The sequence below is a fragment of the Phascolarctos cinereus genome, unplaced genomic scaffold (assembly GCF_003287225.1).
Source record: "Phascolarctos cinereus isolate Bilbo 61053 unplaced genomic scaffold, phaCin_HiC Scaffold_5;HRSCAF=322, whole genome shotgun sequence".
Taxonomy (NCBI): Eukaryota; Metazoa; Chordata; class Mammalia; order Diprotodontia; family Phascolarctidae; genus Phascolarctos; species Phascolarctos cinereus.
The window spans coordinates 126,887,194-126,901,049 of record NW_027555958.1 but is presented as its reverse complement, the minus strand read 5'-3'; the positions used below and the strand labels follow the sequence as shown (position 1 = coordinate 126,901,049).

Below are 13,856 nucleotides of genomic sequence, written 5' to 3'. Positions count from 1 at the left end.
GAAATCAGTGCATTTTGCTAGATAATACATATTTGAGTTAAGACAAAACCCACTGCATAGTTGAAAAACAGTGCTTTATAGTGGATTTTTTGTTCATTGGGTATTTTATGATTTCCATGGGCCAATTTCTTCTCCCCCCCCCCAGTCCCCACATTTTGTTTTTTGGAGATTGACTCTATCTTGCCTAGGCTGGGAGTAATAGTGACCAGTCTTAGGCTGATCCCACTATTTTTGGAAACAGAAGCTTTAACCTGTTCCATTTTTCTGACCTGAGCTGATTCTCCTCTTCTTAGGCAGCCTAATGACTCTGGGTCTGGAGTTCACCATATTGGTATCAGTCTTAGTATGGATACCTGGTCAGCTTGAGCCATATTGCGTCTGAGAAGGACCATACTCAAGTGGCCCACTGTCTCATACTCTTTGGCAGCAGGGATTATAAAAATGCTCATCATGCTTGGCCCACTTCCTTTTTAAGCTTGATCCTTGCCTGAAACAGTGAGGGCACATCCATCAAAAAGGGAATTCTAGTATTTTCTCAAATTCCATGTTTTAAATCTGTACGGTAAGAAATGGACTTGAAAATACAAATCTAACATGTGACATTTTCTTCCTCTAAAGAAAGAAAAAAAGAAGAAAGAATATTGAAGACGTCAGTCAGTCCTAACAGCAGAACTGAAATCAGCACACAGGTATAGGCTATTCCTTGTTGAATTAAAACAATATTTAAGTATTATGTGTGTGTATGTATGCATATTATGGGCAGCTAAGTGGTGTAGTGGATAGAATGCTGGGCCTGGAGTCAAGAAGACCTGAATTCAAATCTAGCCTCAGACATTTACTAGCTGTGTGACCCTAGGCAAGTCAGTTAGCCATGTTTGCCTCAGTTTTCTCAATTGCTAAATGAGCTGGAAAAGGAAAACCCTAAAAGAGGTGATGAAGAGTCAGACATGACTGAACAAAATGTGTATGTGTATGTATGTATGCATGGATACAATGTAATGGTGGTCCTGTTACCGTCATTTTCTTGAGAATTGAAAGCAGCATCAGAGGTTGCTGGGCTGACTTTAACTGCTATTGTCATTTGGATCTTCTCAGACCTCCTCCCTGAAATTCAAAATAATCAATTGATTGTTAGTTTAGTTCAGTGAAAAAATGTGCTGAGAGAGTTTTTGCTTTTCAGTGTCCACACAGCCACCATAATTCATGTCAGTGTCAGACTTCTATAATAACCATATTCCCTGTCCTGTTTACTTGCTGGTCTTATAAAAACAAAACTGAGAAATCTGGGATCATTAAATTCATGGCAAGAATTTTTGATATTCTGTCATTATACATGTTGTTTATCATTTAAAATTTAAGTAACATTAAACCAAGCAATAATTAAATCAGACCTTTTGCAGAAGAGCAGAATTATTCCATGCTACTTTTTTTCTTGTTTAGCTGGAAATTGAAATAAGACTTTTCTTATCCTTCACCATAACTTAATATTTGCTTCAACTAAAAAATTCAAATTGTTAATCTTTTATGAAGTAGTCATTTAAAAATCATGTTGGATTGTGAAAGATATAGAATTAAGTGGGTTTGAGGAAATGAATATAAAAATTGAATCTCAAAAGTAAATCTGAGCTTGGAGTTAAGTTGTTAGTTATATGACATTGTTGATATTTTCAGTACATGCATCATGAATGAACCTGCTTCTAGCACAAGTGGCCAAGAGTTTGATGTATTCAGTGTCATGGACTGGAAAGATGGAGTAGGTACTCTGCCAGGAAGTGATTTAAAGGTAAGTTGTCTTCAGGTAGATTTTTATTGCCAGTTCGTTTTTAATAAATATGTGTACGTATATTCATTCTGTCAAACACACATACAAAACTAGTAAGTAATTAAGCACGCATCGAGTGAGTTCTTAGCACAAATCTGAAATCTGCTATTTATCTTATGAATTATGGGCCCCTAAGATAGCTATGAAGCCATTCTATTATTTCCAAAAATTAAAAATATCAAGAGACTTTCATTGCCAAAAGTTATGAAGCGCAAAGGCAGAGGATGAGGGAACTTCATATTTCTGTTTATTGTGCAGATTTTAAGTAACAACTTCATTGTTTAACTTTTCAAGTGTATTTTAACCATGGAAAGAAATATATAAGACTTGTCTTCTTATTCTATTGGCTATGTTATTTTAAACAAATTACTTAACCTCTCTGTTTCAGGTTCCCTACATAAAAAGAATATCTTCTTGTAATAAGAATAAATATAGTTAAATTTGTGAAGCAGCTTTGCTTTTCAGGGCAAAAAAACTTAAATATGTGAATGTTTTGTGCTTTGTTATTCTTCTAGTGTGTAAAGTGCTTTCTAAGTAAATCAAGCTCTAGTTGTCCCATTCTTTTTGCTGTCACTTTGCTGGAGAATAACTTACTAATTGGTATTATAGTATTATGATAGAGTTAATAAACTTCTTTAAAGCTTCTTAATTCCTCCCATTGTAATGTTTATCAAAAGTCTGTCTTGTTATTAGTTCTAAACTTATACCTGTCTGAATATTAGAATGAATAAATTTGTCTGAAGTTCAAGGTCTGTATTATATATTATTTTGGAGTAGAATAATTGCACATATTTGCTTAAATGTGTGAATTGAATGAAGATGCTATATGAGAGTATGAGTGTACCATCATTTGATAAGCTTCTACTCTGTATTCATACAAAAGTGACTAAACATATAGATTTACAATATATAATGTGTACATATAGATCTCTTATGTAGATCAGAGCCAAGTAATTGTCATATGAATTGATTTTTTTCTTTTTTTCAAATAGAATCACTTTAAATGTACTAGAGTACTTGTATTTTAAAACAGTCTATTGAGCAAAAATTTTTGGCACCTACTATGTGCCAAGCACTGTGCTTCTTTTGTTAAACAAATATCTTTTTTGTAAATAGATCAGTTATTCTTTAAATTATCTGCTTAAATAGAGATTGCTATATACTGGGTTTTTTTTTTCGGGGACGCCATACCTATAAATCAGACCCTCTTGGTAAGGATAAGAATAAGTCTTCATAGAAGGGTATCCTCAGGCTTTTTGTTTCCTTCCTTTGCTCATGCTTGTCAGTGGCCAAACTAAAGTTACATACTTTTTGTGTTATGTTGAAGTACATTTCCAGCCAGGGTGAAGCTGACTGTTAAATTTTCAGTGTGGGCGTTTACATCTCAGAAATCATCAATCCTGCAACTTAGGGCTTGATTTATTGTTTTACTATTGTGTAGAATTAAGAAAATAATGGAGAAAATGTTAATAATACAGATTAAATTTAAAAATGTGTTGTGCACATATCCCTTGGCCCCTCAGTTGTTAAATATTTACTAGCACACCCTTATATTGTTCTGTAAACATCGCTTGAGCTTAGCAGGAGTGCGGTAGAAGGCTCAGGGAATAACATCATCACCAGACAAGAGCCGTTATGACTCTAGAATCATCATAATAATATCTGACATTTACATAACTCTCATTTTTTCATTGAGCCTCACAACACCCCTGTTTCTACCTATATGCCTCTCTAAATTAGATCACAGAAAAATACTGAAGTCCTATTCCACTTCTTCATTGTGTGGAGGTGGTTCTGGACTCTAGAAGTCAATGAGATTCATTGGAATTCTAGCTCTGGCAGGTTTCACAAAACTGGAATGCTTTTGAGAATGTTCGAAATGTGGACTTTATATCTGTCATCTAAAGAAGTAGCCAGATTAAGGCTTATCACCAGGTTGGATGCCACAAAATTGATTTTTCATTTATGGCAACTCTTAGATAGGATGGACTTAGTTGAAGAAGGGTGGCCAATATTCATTAATAGAGGGAACATCTGTACCAAATAAATGATGGATCCATGAAATGCTATATGTGAAGGAACATTGGATGAAGAATCAAGAGATTTGAGTTATAGTCTTGGTTCTTCTAGTTTGTCTGACCTTGAGTTATTCCACCTCTCTTTCCCTGAGTTTTCTCATTTGTAAAATTAGTGAGGTTGGCTATCCAGATGTTAGGAGTCCTATCCAGCTGTAACATTCTATGCTCCTGTATCAGGGTTTGATGAAATGATTGATCTGGAACTTGTCCTCACATTAATTCAGTTTCAAAATATGTCCTTATAAGTTTGATTACAGAGGCTTTTTACTTTATGTCACGAAAGGAATACTCTAATACATTGTTTAATAAGCTTTTGTGATTTCATTGATATAGGAAATTCTGGTTGAGGAAGCTACCTTTCCCAATGCAGGTGAGCACCTCATTGGCAATTTAGAAACTTAGCAGAGTTTCCTGGCAGCACTGAGAGATGAGGTACTTATACAGCTAGTACGAGACAGGTCTTTAACTCAGGTCTTTCTCACTCCAAGACCTGCTTTCCAGCTACTGTGCCTAGTAGCCTTTCAAATTGCTATACTATATATGCTATATACATAAGTTCTATGATGCTCATGTCTTTTTCTGTTGCCATTTATTATTATTTGGTCTGGGTTTATATTGTTTAAATTAAGTTTTATTTTAATCACCTACCGCTACTACGTTTTTTCTCTGCTGTCTTTTTTTCCCCAGTGATTCATTTTCTATAATAACTTATAGGAGATTTTCATCTTCTGTGCTGTCATTAGTTTAGTGAGTTTCAGACACGGTTCCATGGAGTGAAGTCCCTTCTTGTGGAATAATTTGGATTGCTTCAAGGTTGGCCAAACAATGGAATTGTAACAGTTTCTCCATTAATTTGGTCAGTCTAGAAAAGTAATAACACTCTTTTTAGTTTGAATGATCTAATTCAACTGTTAAGGCTAATCAGATCACCTAGTTTAGTTACGATATATTCACCTCATTTTGTATTGTATAGATGTAGCCAGATATAGTTTCATTATCTTTTATGGTCATTATAGTTTTCATTATTATCTTTTATTGTTGTTTTAGGCTTGTATCACTCTTTTCCCTTGAGGCAGTCCAGACATTACCAAGTCGATTATGTAGCTTGGATTCTCTAAACCAAATTCTGTTTTTGTATAAAAATCTGAGTTACATAAGAAATCTGAAGGGAATTTGCTCTTACACAAACTTAAGGTTGTAGAGGAAACTGGATAAATCATGGAATCTTCCATATCTCTTATCCACAGTCTCCATTGTCTGGATTTCTGTTTTTGATATAATATAAATGTAAGTAATATAGGGTGATAGCATAGTACTTAGGGAGGCTGTTTGGTTTAGTGAAAAGAATACTGGCTTGGGGGGCAGAAGCCCTATTTCTAATCAACATCGTGACCTTGGCACAAATCACTTAATATTTTTCTGAGCCTTGATTTTTCCTCATCTAACTAATGGAGATAATAATTCATGTCATTCCTATATCCCAGGGCTGGGCAAATAAAATAGTGGATGTTAAAGCTATTTGATAACCATAAAGCATTATATAAATATAAGGTTCTTATAATGGGTTTCTGTAGTATGTAGGTTATGATGTTAGCCTCAGAACATCAAGCTCAGCAAAACAGCAAGCTTAGGTTTCAGAAATAAATCAGTTAATGCAAGGGGTAGTTTGTTAGCCCTATAAAATGTTTCTTTACAGTGGGATGTGTTGCTATTTTGAAGAGTTTTGCCTGTAGGGTCTTCTAGTCAGCTTCAAGTCAGGAAGCTTTACATATCCAACTTAACCATAACAGTTTATGGATGACAACTAGGGGAAACTTGAGACTGAATAATGCAGAATTGTTGGAAAAACACTTGTCAAGTGACCTCTAAGATCCCTTCCAGATCTAAGCCTATGATCCCATGGAGGATTGTGACCTAGGATCAAGATTTGGAAGGGAACATGAGGATCGTCTGGTTTGATCCTCTTCTGTTACAGATGAGCAAACTGAGCTCCAAGAAGTTAATCAGCTTGTGACTCAAGGTCACAAAGGTAAGGCGCACAGTCAAGGTTTTCAACAGATTAGATATAAAGTCAGGATTTAGCATCTACATGAAATAATTAACTAAAACCATTCCATGAAGAAATTTGCCCATTGGTAATTATTACAAGTATTAAGAATGTGAATATATTGCTTTTACTACAGATAATCACATTTATGTAGTACTTACTTTAAGGTTCTCAAAGCACATTTGTCGTTACAAGTCCTTGATGTAGGTAGTGGAAATATTATAATCCCTGGTTTCCTGATGAGAAATTTGGGGGAGATTCATTGTCTTGTTCAAGATTATTATAATTGTTGGAGCCAGGAGTCACACCTACTAATCAGGTCTTAATACCACAAACTTAACATTCTTTCTTGGTGTATTTTTTAAAAAACATCGCTAATGTGGTTACCTTATATTTTTGAGATGGTCTTTTTTATCTTGTTTTCCACATGTTTCAAAACAGAACAGAGCTGTTTGTAGCATATTGGCACTCACCATAGATGGCAAGGTCCTCCAGATGCTCTTATTCATGGATAACATTGTGCTGTGATTGCATCAATCCCTGGAACGTGGCAGGGCCTCCTAAATGAGATCCATAATCTCTCAAAAGAGTTTGGTCTGACAGGCCACACAGGGGAAAAAAAAAAAAACCAAAAAAACCCCATATAAGATGAAGGCTGCCTATTGTCAAAGCTTCAGTTGGGTAAACAATCTGTAGAGCTTGGACAGACTTTGAAAAAACACTCAAATGGACAGTGTGCTGGGCCTAGAATTGAACAGAAGGGGAATAGTCTGACTGGGAAATTGTGCAGTGATTTCAGTGATCCTTAACTTACTCCTGAGACTAAAAACCTGTGTTTTTTAGTAACAATGTGCTTCTAGTGATGTTCTTTGGCTGGGAATGATGGAATACCACAGTGTACAGAGAATTAAAATTAAAGCTCATTCTTGAGGCAAAGGAGAGGTACATAAAGGGGATCAGTAGGTCTCTATGCATCACTGTATTTCAGGAATTTAAGAAAATTTTATTGATATAATTGTCTGTATTTGGTTTATGCAGCTATAGCTGTAGTACAAACTAATTTTTAAGGTATGAATAGATAACACAGTATCGTTTGATAAATTTAACATTTTTATCATTGGTAGTGCAGAGAACTTTTGTAGAACTGAAGCACTTGTTTCATATTGCTTTAAACGGTGCAGGTCACCCAAATTGATGACTTCAAGGCGGAGTGCAGGTAGAAATATGGATTTCTAGACTTACTCTAAATACATTCACAGCATCTTAATCAGCCTCAGAATTTGAGTGTTTGGGTTTTTTTTTTTCTGAATGAAAGTTAGTATTAGTATTAGTGTTAGTCTATATGGAACTCTATGCCTGAAACTTGAGTCACAATATATAGACAACATAATCAACTTAAATCTAACATTTTCATCTATATTAATCAGCAAGCATTTATTAAATGCTTATATTCCAGATAATGTGCTAGGTGCTGAGGATGAAAAGATAAAAATGGAACATTTCCTGCCTTTAAAGGGTTTACATTTTTTTTTGGGGGGAAGATAATGTCCACGTTTATAGTTACATTGAAACATATAAGGTAACTTGTAGGAGGAAGGCCCTAGAAGTAAGGGAAGGAGAGGTCATGAAAAACTGCAGATAGAAGGTGGTTTTGAACTAAGTTTGAAGAGAGCAAGGGAATGTTCCAGGCTGAGAAGGGAAGAAATTTTATACTGTAGGAATGGGGTGAATCAGGGCAAAGGCACAGTTTTTAGAGATGGAGAGAGAGAGAGTGAGAGTATGTGTGTTACATTAAGAAGACTCATTTGATTGGATTGTGGAATGCAGAAAAGAGAAATGGATAAACAGGCTGGCAAGGAAGGTTGAAGCTAGGGTATAAAAGGGCTTTGAATGCCAAACAGAGTTCATATTTGATCCTAGAAACAATAGGGAGCCACTGGTGTTTATTGAGGATGAGGATGACTTACTTGGACCTGAGTTTTAGGAAGATCACTTTGGAAGTTGTGTGCAGGCAGATTTGGAGAAAAAGGAGATGTGAGGGAGTGACACCAGTTAGGAGGTTATAATTATGCAGGAGAGAGGTGATGAGGGTATGAACCAGGGTCACCTCTGTGTGAGTGCAGAGAAGGGGATAACTATGAGAAATGCTCCTGAGGATATATTGTAATTACCCTGAAAACAAGGATAACACACAGGAGCTAGGTGAAAAAACAAAGCGCTCGATCCCCTTTAATTTTATAAAATAGAGGATGGGAAAAATAACATAATAAATTGCCAGTGAAACTCACTTATGTGAAGTATTTTGATTTTTGAGATATAACAACTTTTCTCAGAAATAACTATGCTAAAACTTAGTAAAAACTTTAGTCAGTCAGTAAAAAGATTATTACACCTATAGTGGTCAGCCTGAACCTCAGAGTTAGAAAGATATTGGCTGTCTTCTCAGAGAATAAGTGATTTGGGATCAAAATATTAAGATATGTCTTGATCATAGTTTTATTGTTTTAGTGCTGAAGCCATCAGAATTTATAGTCTTTGTGTTACAGATCTTTATTTCAAGTGATATCAGTGGCAATTTGCATAGATAGTAGGTGTTTAATAAATAGTCGTTGAATTTTATTTTCACTGGAGGTATTTCATCCATTTGTGGAAAGAAGCCTAGGATGGTTTGATAGATTTAGCAGCAGTTTAGAAATTTAAACCCCACTTGATTTGATGTGTTATCTAATTTTTTCATATATGCTTCTTATGTTTCTTAATGACAGAATCATCTATATCAATGCTCACTTGCACCAACAGTGAGATGAAGAATGAACTATAAAAATGAAATATTACTTTCTTAATAGGAGTTTTTAAATTTTTCTTTGATAAGTAGTCTTTGGATATTTTTTCCCCCAAAATGATTACTGATGCTATTAGATTTATTAATTAACAGCAATTATTGTGACATCTTGTTTTGTCCAACCTTGCCCAGTAGATGGTACTGTTAGTCTTGTTTTGAAACTTACAGCTTTCATGCTTTTGGGTCCTGATATTGAACTTTTCACTTTAACTTTCTATTTTTTATTGGTTTAGAAAAATCAAATCTTCCCTCCCTATCCTTTTTTTTTTACTTAGCTAAATGATAATTTGCTCATTTCTTTCTTTGTCAGGAAATACTTTTCTTAGGCACAGCAAGCAGTGCTTTATCCTCTGTTCCATAGCTGTAGGATTGAGTCCTGTCTTTCTGAAACATTCAAAACAAATCTAGATGTGTTCACATTTTATATGTGAGGAGAGAGAAAGTCCCAGAGGGAAAAGAGGAGATTCCTGCATGGGTAGAACTGGGTCCTTGCCTGGAAAAGATGCTCTTTTGCTCTGTTTTTTCCTACCTACCTCTCTTTAGGCCCTGCTCATTGGGAGCAGCGCACTTGCCTGGCTTTCAGAGCATCCCTGCTGTGCGTAAATGAGAGAAAACATTTTTACTTGTCCTCAACTGCTCTTCTGGCCTGCTAATATGTATCAACTCTTTTGCTAAAAGAAGAAAGTAGTGAGTTCAGTATAGCAAATAAATGCTTTGCTAATTTGATAGAATCTTTTTCTTGAGGTTTTTCAATCTTATAAAGACACTCTGGATAAATAAAATGATTTCATTTTTGTGTACAGTAAATGGTAAATTTTTAGCTTGGTAGGTAGAATAAAGTTTATTTAGACAATAATTGTCTTGTCTGAAGCAGCTAGGTGCTAAAAGGAGGAGCCTTTGAATTCTTCTTTTTGAAGTAGTCTTCATTGCATGTAACATGATCATGATTTCTGATTAATGCTATTTGTTTCTATAAAATAAAAAAAATTCGGACAAAAATGAATTTTAATTAGTTAATGATCTCACTGTTTCAGAGAGGTAAAGATTAGGGCAAATAGAAGATAGTGTTTTATTTTTAAGTTTATAAAAAATTAGTAACTGAATCCAACCATACTATTTCAGGAAAATATGTTGTTAGATGTCATTGCAATGACAGAAGATTTCCAGCCAATACCTTTGCTGCTTTCTTTGGTTATTCTCTTGCAGGGATTGAAATGTACCTAAGAGGGAATTGCCCTTTCAGGCTGCTTCTTGAAAGCTAAATTGGCCTGTGGCTTTAGATATGCCTTACTCTCACAGATAGTTTCACTCTCCTGCAAGAACAGAGAGAGGAATTCAGTGGGCAGCAGAAAGAGGTATTTACAAGAAAATAGCCTCCTATGTGTGTCGCGTGCCCATCTCCATGATGGCTCTGTTATCTTCATTTTTGCCCTTCCCATCTCAGGTGTCTTGTTTCTTTTTTAAGAATAGAGACAAGATGCTGAATTTCTAGGGTCATGGAATTTAGAGCCAGAAATTACTTTATATGTCATAGATCCCAATCCCCTCACTTTATAGAGAAGAAAACAGAGGCCTCAGAGAGTAGATAACTTAGACAAATGGAACTTAGTTGTGAACTCTTCTCATTTACCATATGGCTATACAGAGTAATATGTTATATCTTAAGAGTAAGTTGTAGATTGCTGTTTCCCATATTAGAAGCAATGCTGTTTTTTCCTTATTTAAAAAAATATATATTTTTAACCACCTATGTAGACACAATTGTTTAAAACATCTAAATAATGTGCTTTACAACTAATATTTGTTTCCCATTAAATAGATACTGGACATAAAGACCGTAGTAAATTTTGCCTCATTTCTTTTGTATTCTCTTGCATAGTTTCGGGTAAATGAGTTTGGAGCTTTGGAAGTGATCACAGATGAGACTGAAATAGAAAGTGTTAAAAAGGCTACTGCCACCACAACCTGGATGGTGCCTACTGCCCAAGAAGGTCAGAAAGAAGTGGCTTCCATTTTTCTTTTGTTTTTTTTCTGTTTTGAACATTTTTAAGTGTTGTAATGTAAACATATATGTATGTAAACATCTAAAGTCTTAAAACAGAGCGTCTTTGATTTCAAGGGGTTTGTGAACTGGGATGGGAAAACATTTTTAATTCTTGTAATTCTTGTATTTCTATGTATTGTAATTCTATGTATTTTATTTTATGTGTTTAAAGACTTTATTCTGGGAAGGGGACCGTGGACTGCCAAAGGGTTCCATGACCAAAAAAAAAAAAGTTAAAAACTCCTGTCTTATAAGAATTTGGGGCTTATGCAGTGTTCTTTTTTGTTCTTTTTTTATATGAAAATATCTGTATTTGCTCATGTTTAAATTCATAATAAAATAAAGATTTTAAATCTAAGATAGCACTGGAAGGTGTCCATGGAACATATTCTTATATAAATTTTAACAAGATAAAGAAATAGGATAAACTCTAACATTTTAAAAAGCTGCAGGCTAGTCTTCTAATTCTATATTGGATTAGCACAGAATGAATTGGAGGATTGGTAGCTCTCTAGCTAACATAAAATGACATTCTATCAGGTATGTTAGCAAAAGTGCCACCACTTTAATTTACCAAATATTTTGAGCAAAAATGCATTTTGAGGTCCAGCCTATATCTGGATAATTGTAATTGCATGTATTTGGTCTTAGACACAAAAAGGGAAATGGAGAGATGTTAATGTTTTGAATTTTATTTATGTTTGCACCTCTAATTCAGGTAAAAAAAAAGATTATATTAATCAAAAGTCCATTTACATGGACCACTGTTTGGGTACTGTAGGAAATACTTTTTTTGGTCATGTCAAAAAAGAACCACTTTCTGAAATTCAGAACTCCAAATTAGCTACCAGAGTAGTCCTAATTTATTGGCAAATTAACATTTCTCTTTCCCTCCAAAGTTTTCTGTAGGATAGTGCTTAGATAGATTATTGTTTGATTTTATTACAGATTTTTTCCTATTTGTAAACTCTACCTCAGTTTTCTGCTCACTGTCTGCCTCTCTATCTCCAAATCATTTAAAGTATATTCTTGTAGTATTAATCAAAGTATTGCAAAAGTATTACATTATATAAAGGAAAGAGCACTTCACCTAGATTCAGAAGATGGGTTCAAATCCTCACTTTATCTACCACTTGGGGTAAGTTACATAGACTCCCTGATTGTGAGTTTCTTTATTTGTAAAATGGATCTTTTACCTTTTCTACTTATTCCACAGAGTGGTTATAAGAATCAGATAAGAGAATGTTATATAAATTCCTTCATGACTATAGAACACCATATGGCTATGATTGACATTATCATGCTGGTGATGATGTATTTTGGAAAAAAAAAATTGAAATGATACTAATTTAGTGATGCCCTTCTTTTACCTTCTAGTTTTTTCAGAGAAGACAGGGGTGCCTTTCCGGTTGAAGGAAACAATGAAAGTAGAAGGACTTCAATTCTGTGAAAACTGTTATCAGTATGGCACTATAGATGAGTTTCTTTCTGGAGGAAAATTTTGCAGTCAGAAATGTGCACGTCAGAACAAAGACAAGTAAATTTTGTTTTTATCATGTGTGAAATGGGTTTGCAAATATAAAGATAATGGAGAATGAGACCATGAGCTTTTTCTAGTTTATGTCAGTTTCTTATTTTTTTAAAAAACAGTTTTTTGAAGCTAATGATGGTTTTGAGAGACATTTATTGAGCACTTGCAATATGCTAGGCACTATGCTAAGTGCTAGAAATATACTTAGAAATAAGTAAGGCAGTCTCTGCTCTCAAAGTACTCCTTTCCAGTGACGGAAATTCCCAATTTTCGACAATCATAGATATTCTAGTATACGTAGAACAAGCAAAAAAAAGGAGTTTACGTAAACCTTCTGAATTTTTGTGACATAAAGTTTGTTTAGAAGATGTATATTTTATATCCCCTCCTGCAGACTTTCAGGGACTAATGAGATAGTTCCTTGGGAGGGTAGAGTTGGCTACAATTAAATATGGCAAAGTAATAATAAAGTTGCCATTTGTGTTCCCTTCTATATTTCTCTTTTTTTTGTCCCTGTAATTTTTGCTTTGTTGATACTTGTTTCTTTTTTTTCTTGTATCTCATCTGTTCCTACTTATTTTCTTCCCTCTATTTCTTTTCACCAAGACTTTCTTTTTAATGTTTAAGTATACTTAAACTTTTTGATAAGCTTATTTGATTCTGACTTCTATTATGTTGTTAGCTTTCTTTGTACTTCATAAGCTCCTTGAGTGTTACTACAGTAATTGCCTCTTTTTCATTGTGTTAATTAGATTGTTAGTAACATGAATATTGACAATCATGGGTAGCATGGTTGAAGTGGAAAGAACATTGGCTCTGGAGTCAGAAAACAGGTTCAAATACCTGTTTACACTCATGGGATGTTAGGCAAGTAGCTTAACTTCCTGAGACCTCAATTTCCTCATCTTTGAAACAGTCAAGTCTCTGAGGTCCCTTCCAGTTCTAGATCTTTGAGTTTATTAATTAAGCTTGTAGAAACAAATTGGTTTTTTAATAAAAAATACTATTAGAATATGAGCTCTTTACGGGCAGAGAGCATTGTTTTTTTAAACTTTATCTGTATCCCAGCTATTTAGCACAGTCCCTATCACCTAGAAAGTACTTACTACATTTTTGTTGACTGGTAAAAGTAATTTTGGTTAGACCTTTCATTTGTAACAAAGTATTTGAGATTCATTCCAAGGAAACTGACCATTATTTTTGTAGTAGTGTGTGTGATTAGTCAGCCAGCTCAGTACTAGACTGAAGTTTAGAAGAGAAGTGTGGCGCACCCTGACATGGTGGTGTTTGAACTGCTTCCATTTTAGAGACCTTAACAAAATCAGTCTTAACCTCAAAATAAATTTTAGAATACATATGTTTATTGCAAATAATTGTGTATTTTATGCTACAGTTATTTGACTCATTTAGTGGGGTTTTCTGATGTCATTTTATGGGCACATCATTTTTTAAATTGTTTCTTTTCACTGAGTAATATTTTACAAAATTAGCC

At 34.5% G+C, this 13,856-nt stretch overlaps 1 protein-coding gene across 7 annotated transcripts in view; it reads left to right on the top strand.

Moving 5' to 3' along the window:
- L3MBTL3 (L3MBTL histone methyl-lysine binding protein 3) overlaps positions 1 to 13,856 on the top strand; it is a 162,829-nt gene that overhangs the window by 20,521 nt on the left and 128,452 nt on the right. For all 7 annotated transcript variants that reach the window (XM_020987039.2, XM_020987037.2, XM_020987038.2 and 4 more), the window contains exons 2-5: positions 619 to 689; positions 1,672 to 1,783; positions 10,669 to 10,780; positions 12,211 to 12,370. In XM_020987039.2, coding sequence (XP_020842698.1) covers positions 1,682 to 1,783; positions 10,669 to 10,780; positions 12,211 to 12,370 — 374 coding nt within the window. In that variant the 5' untranslated portion in view covers positions 619 to 689; positions 1,672 to 1,681. The remainder of the gene's footprint in view (positions 1 to 618; positions 690 to 1,671; positions 1,784 to 10,668; positions 10,781 to 12,210; positions 12,371 to 13,856) is intronic.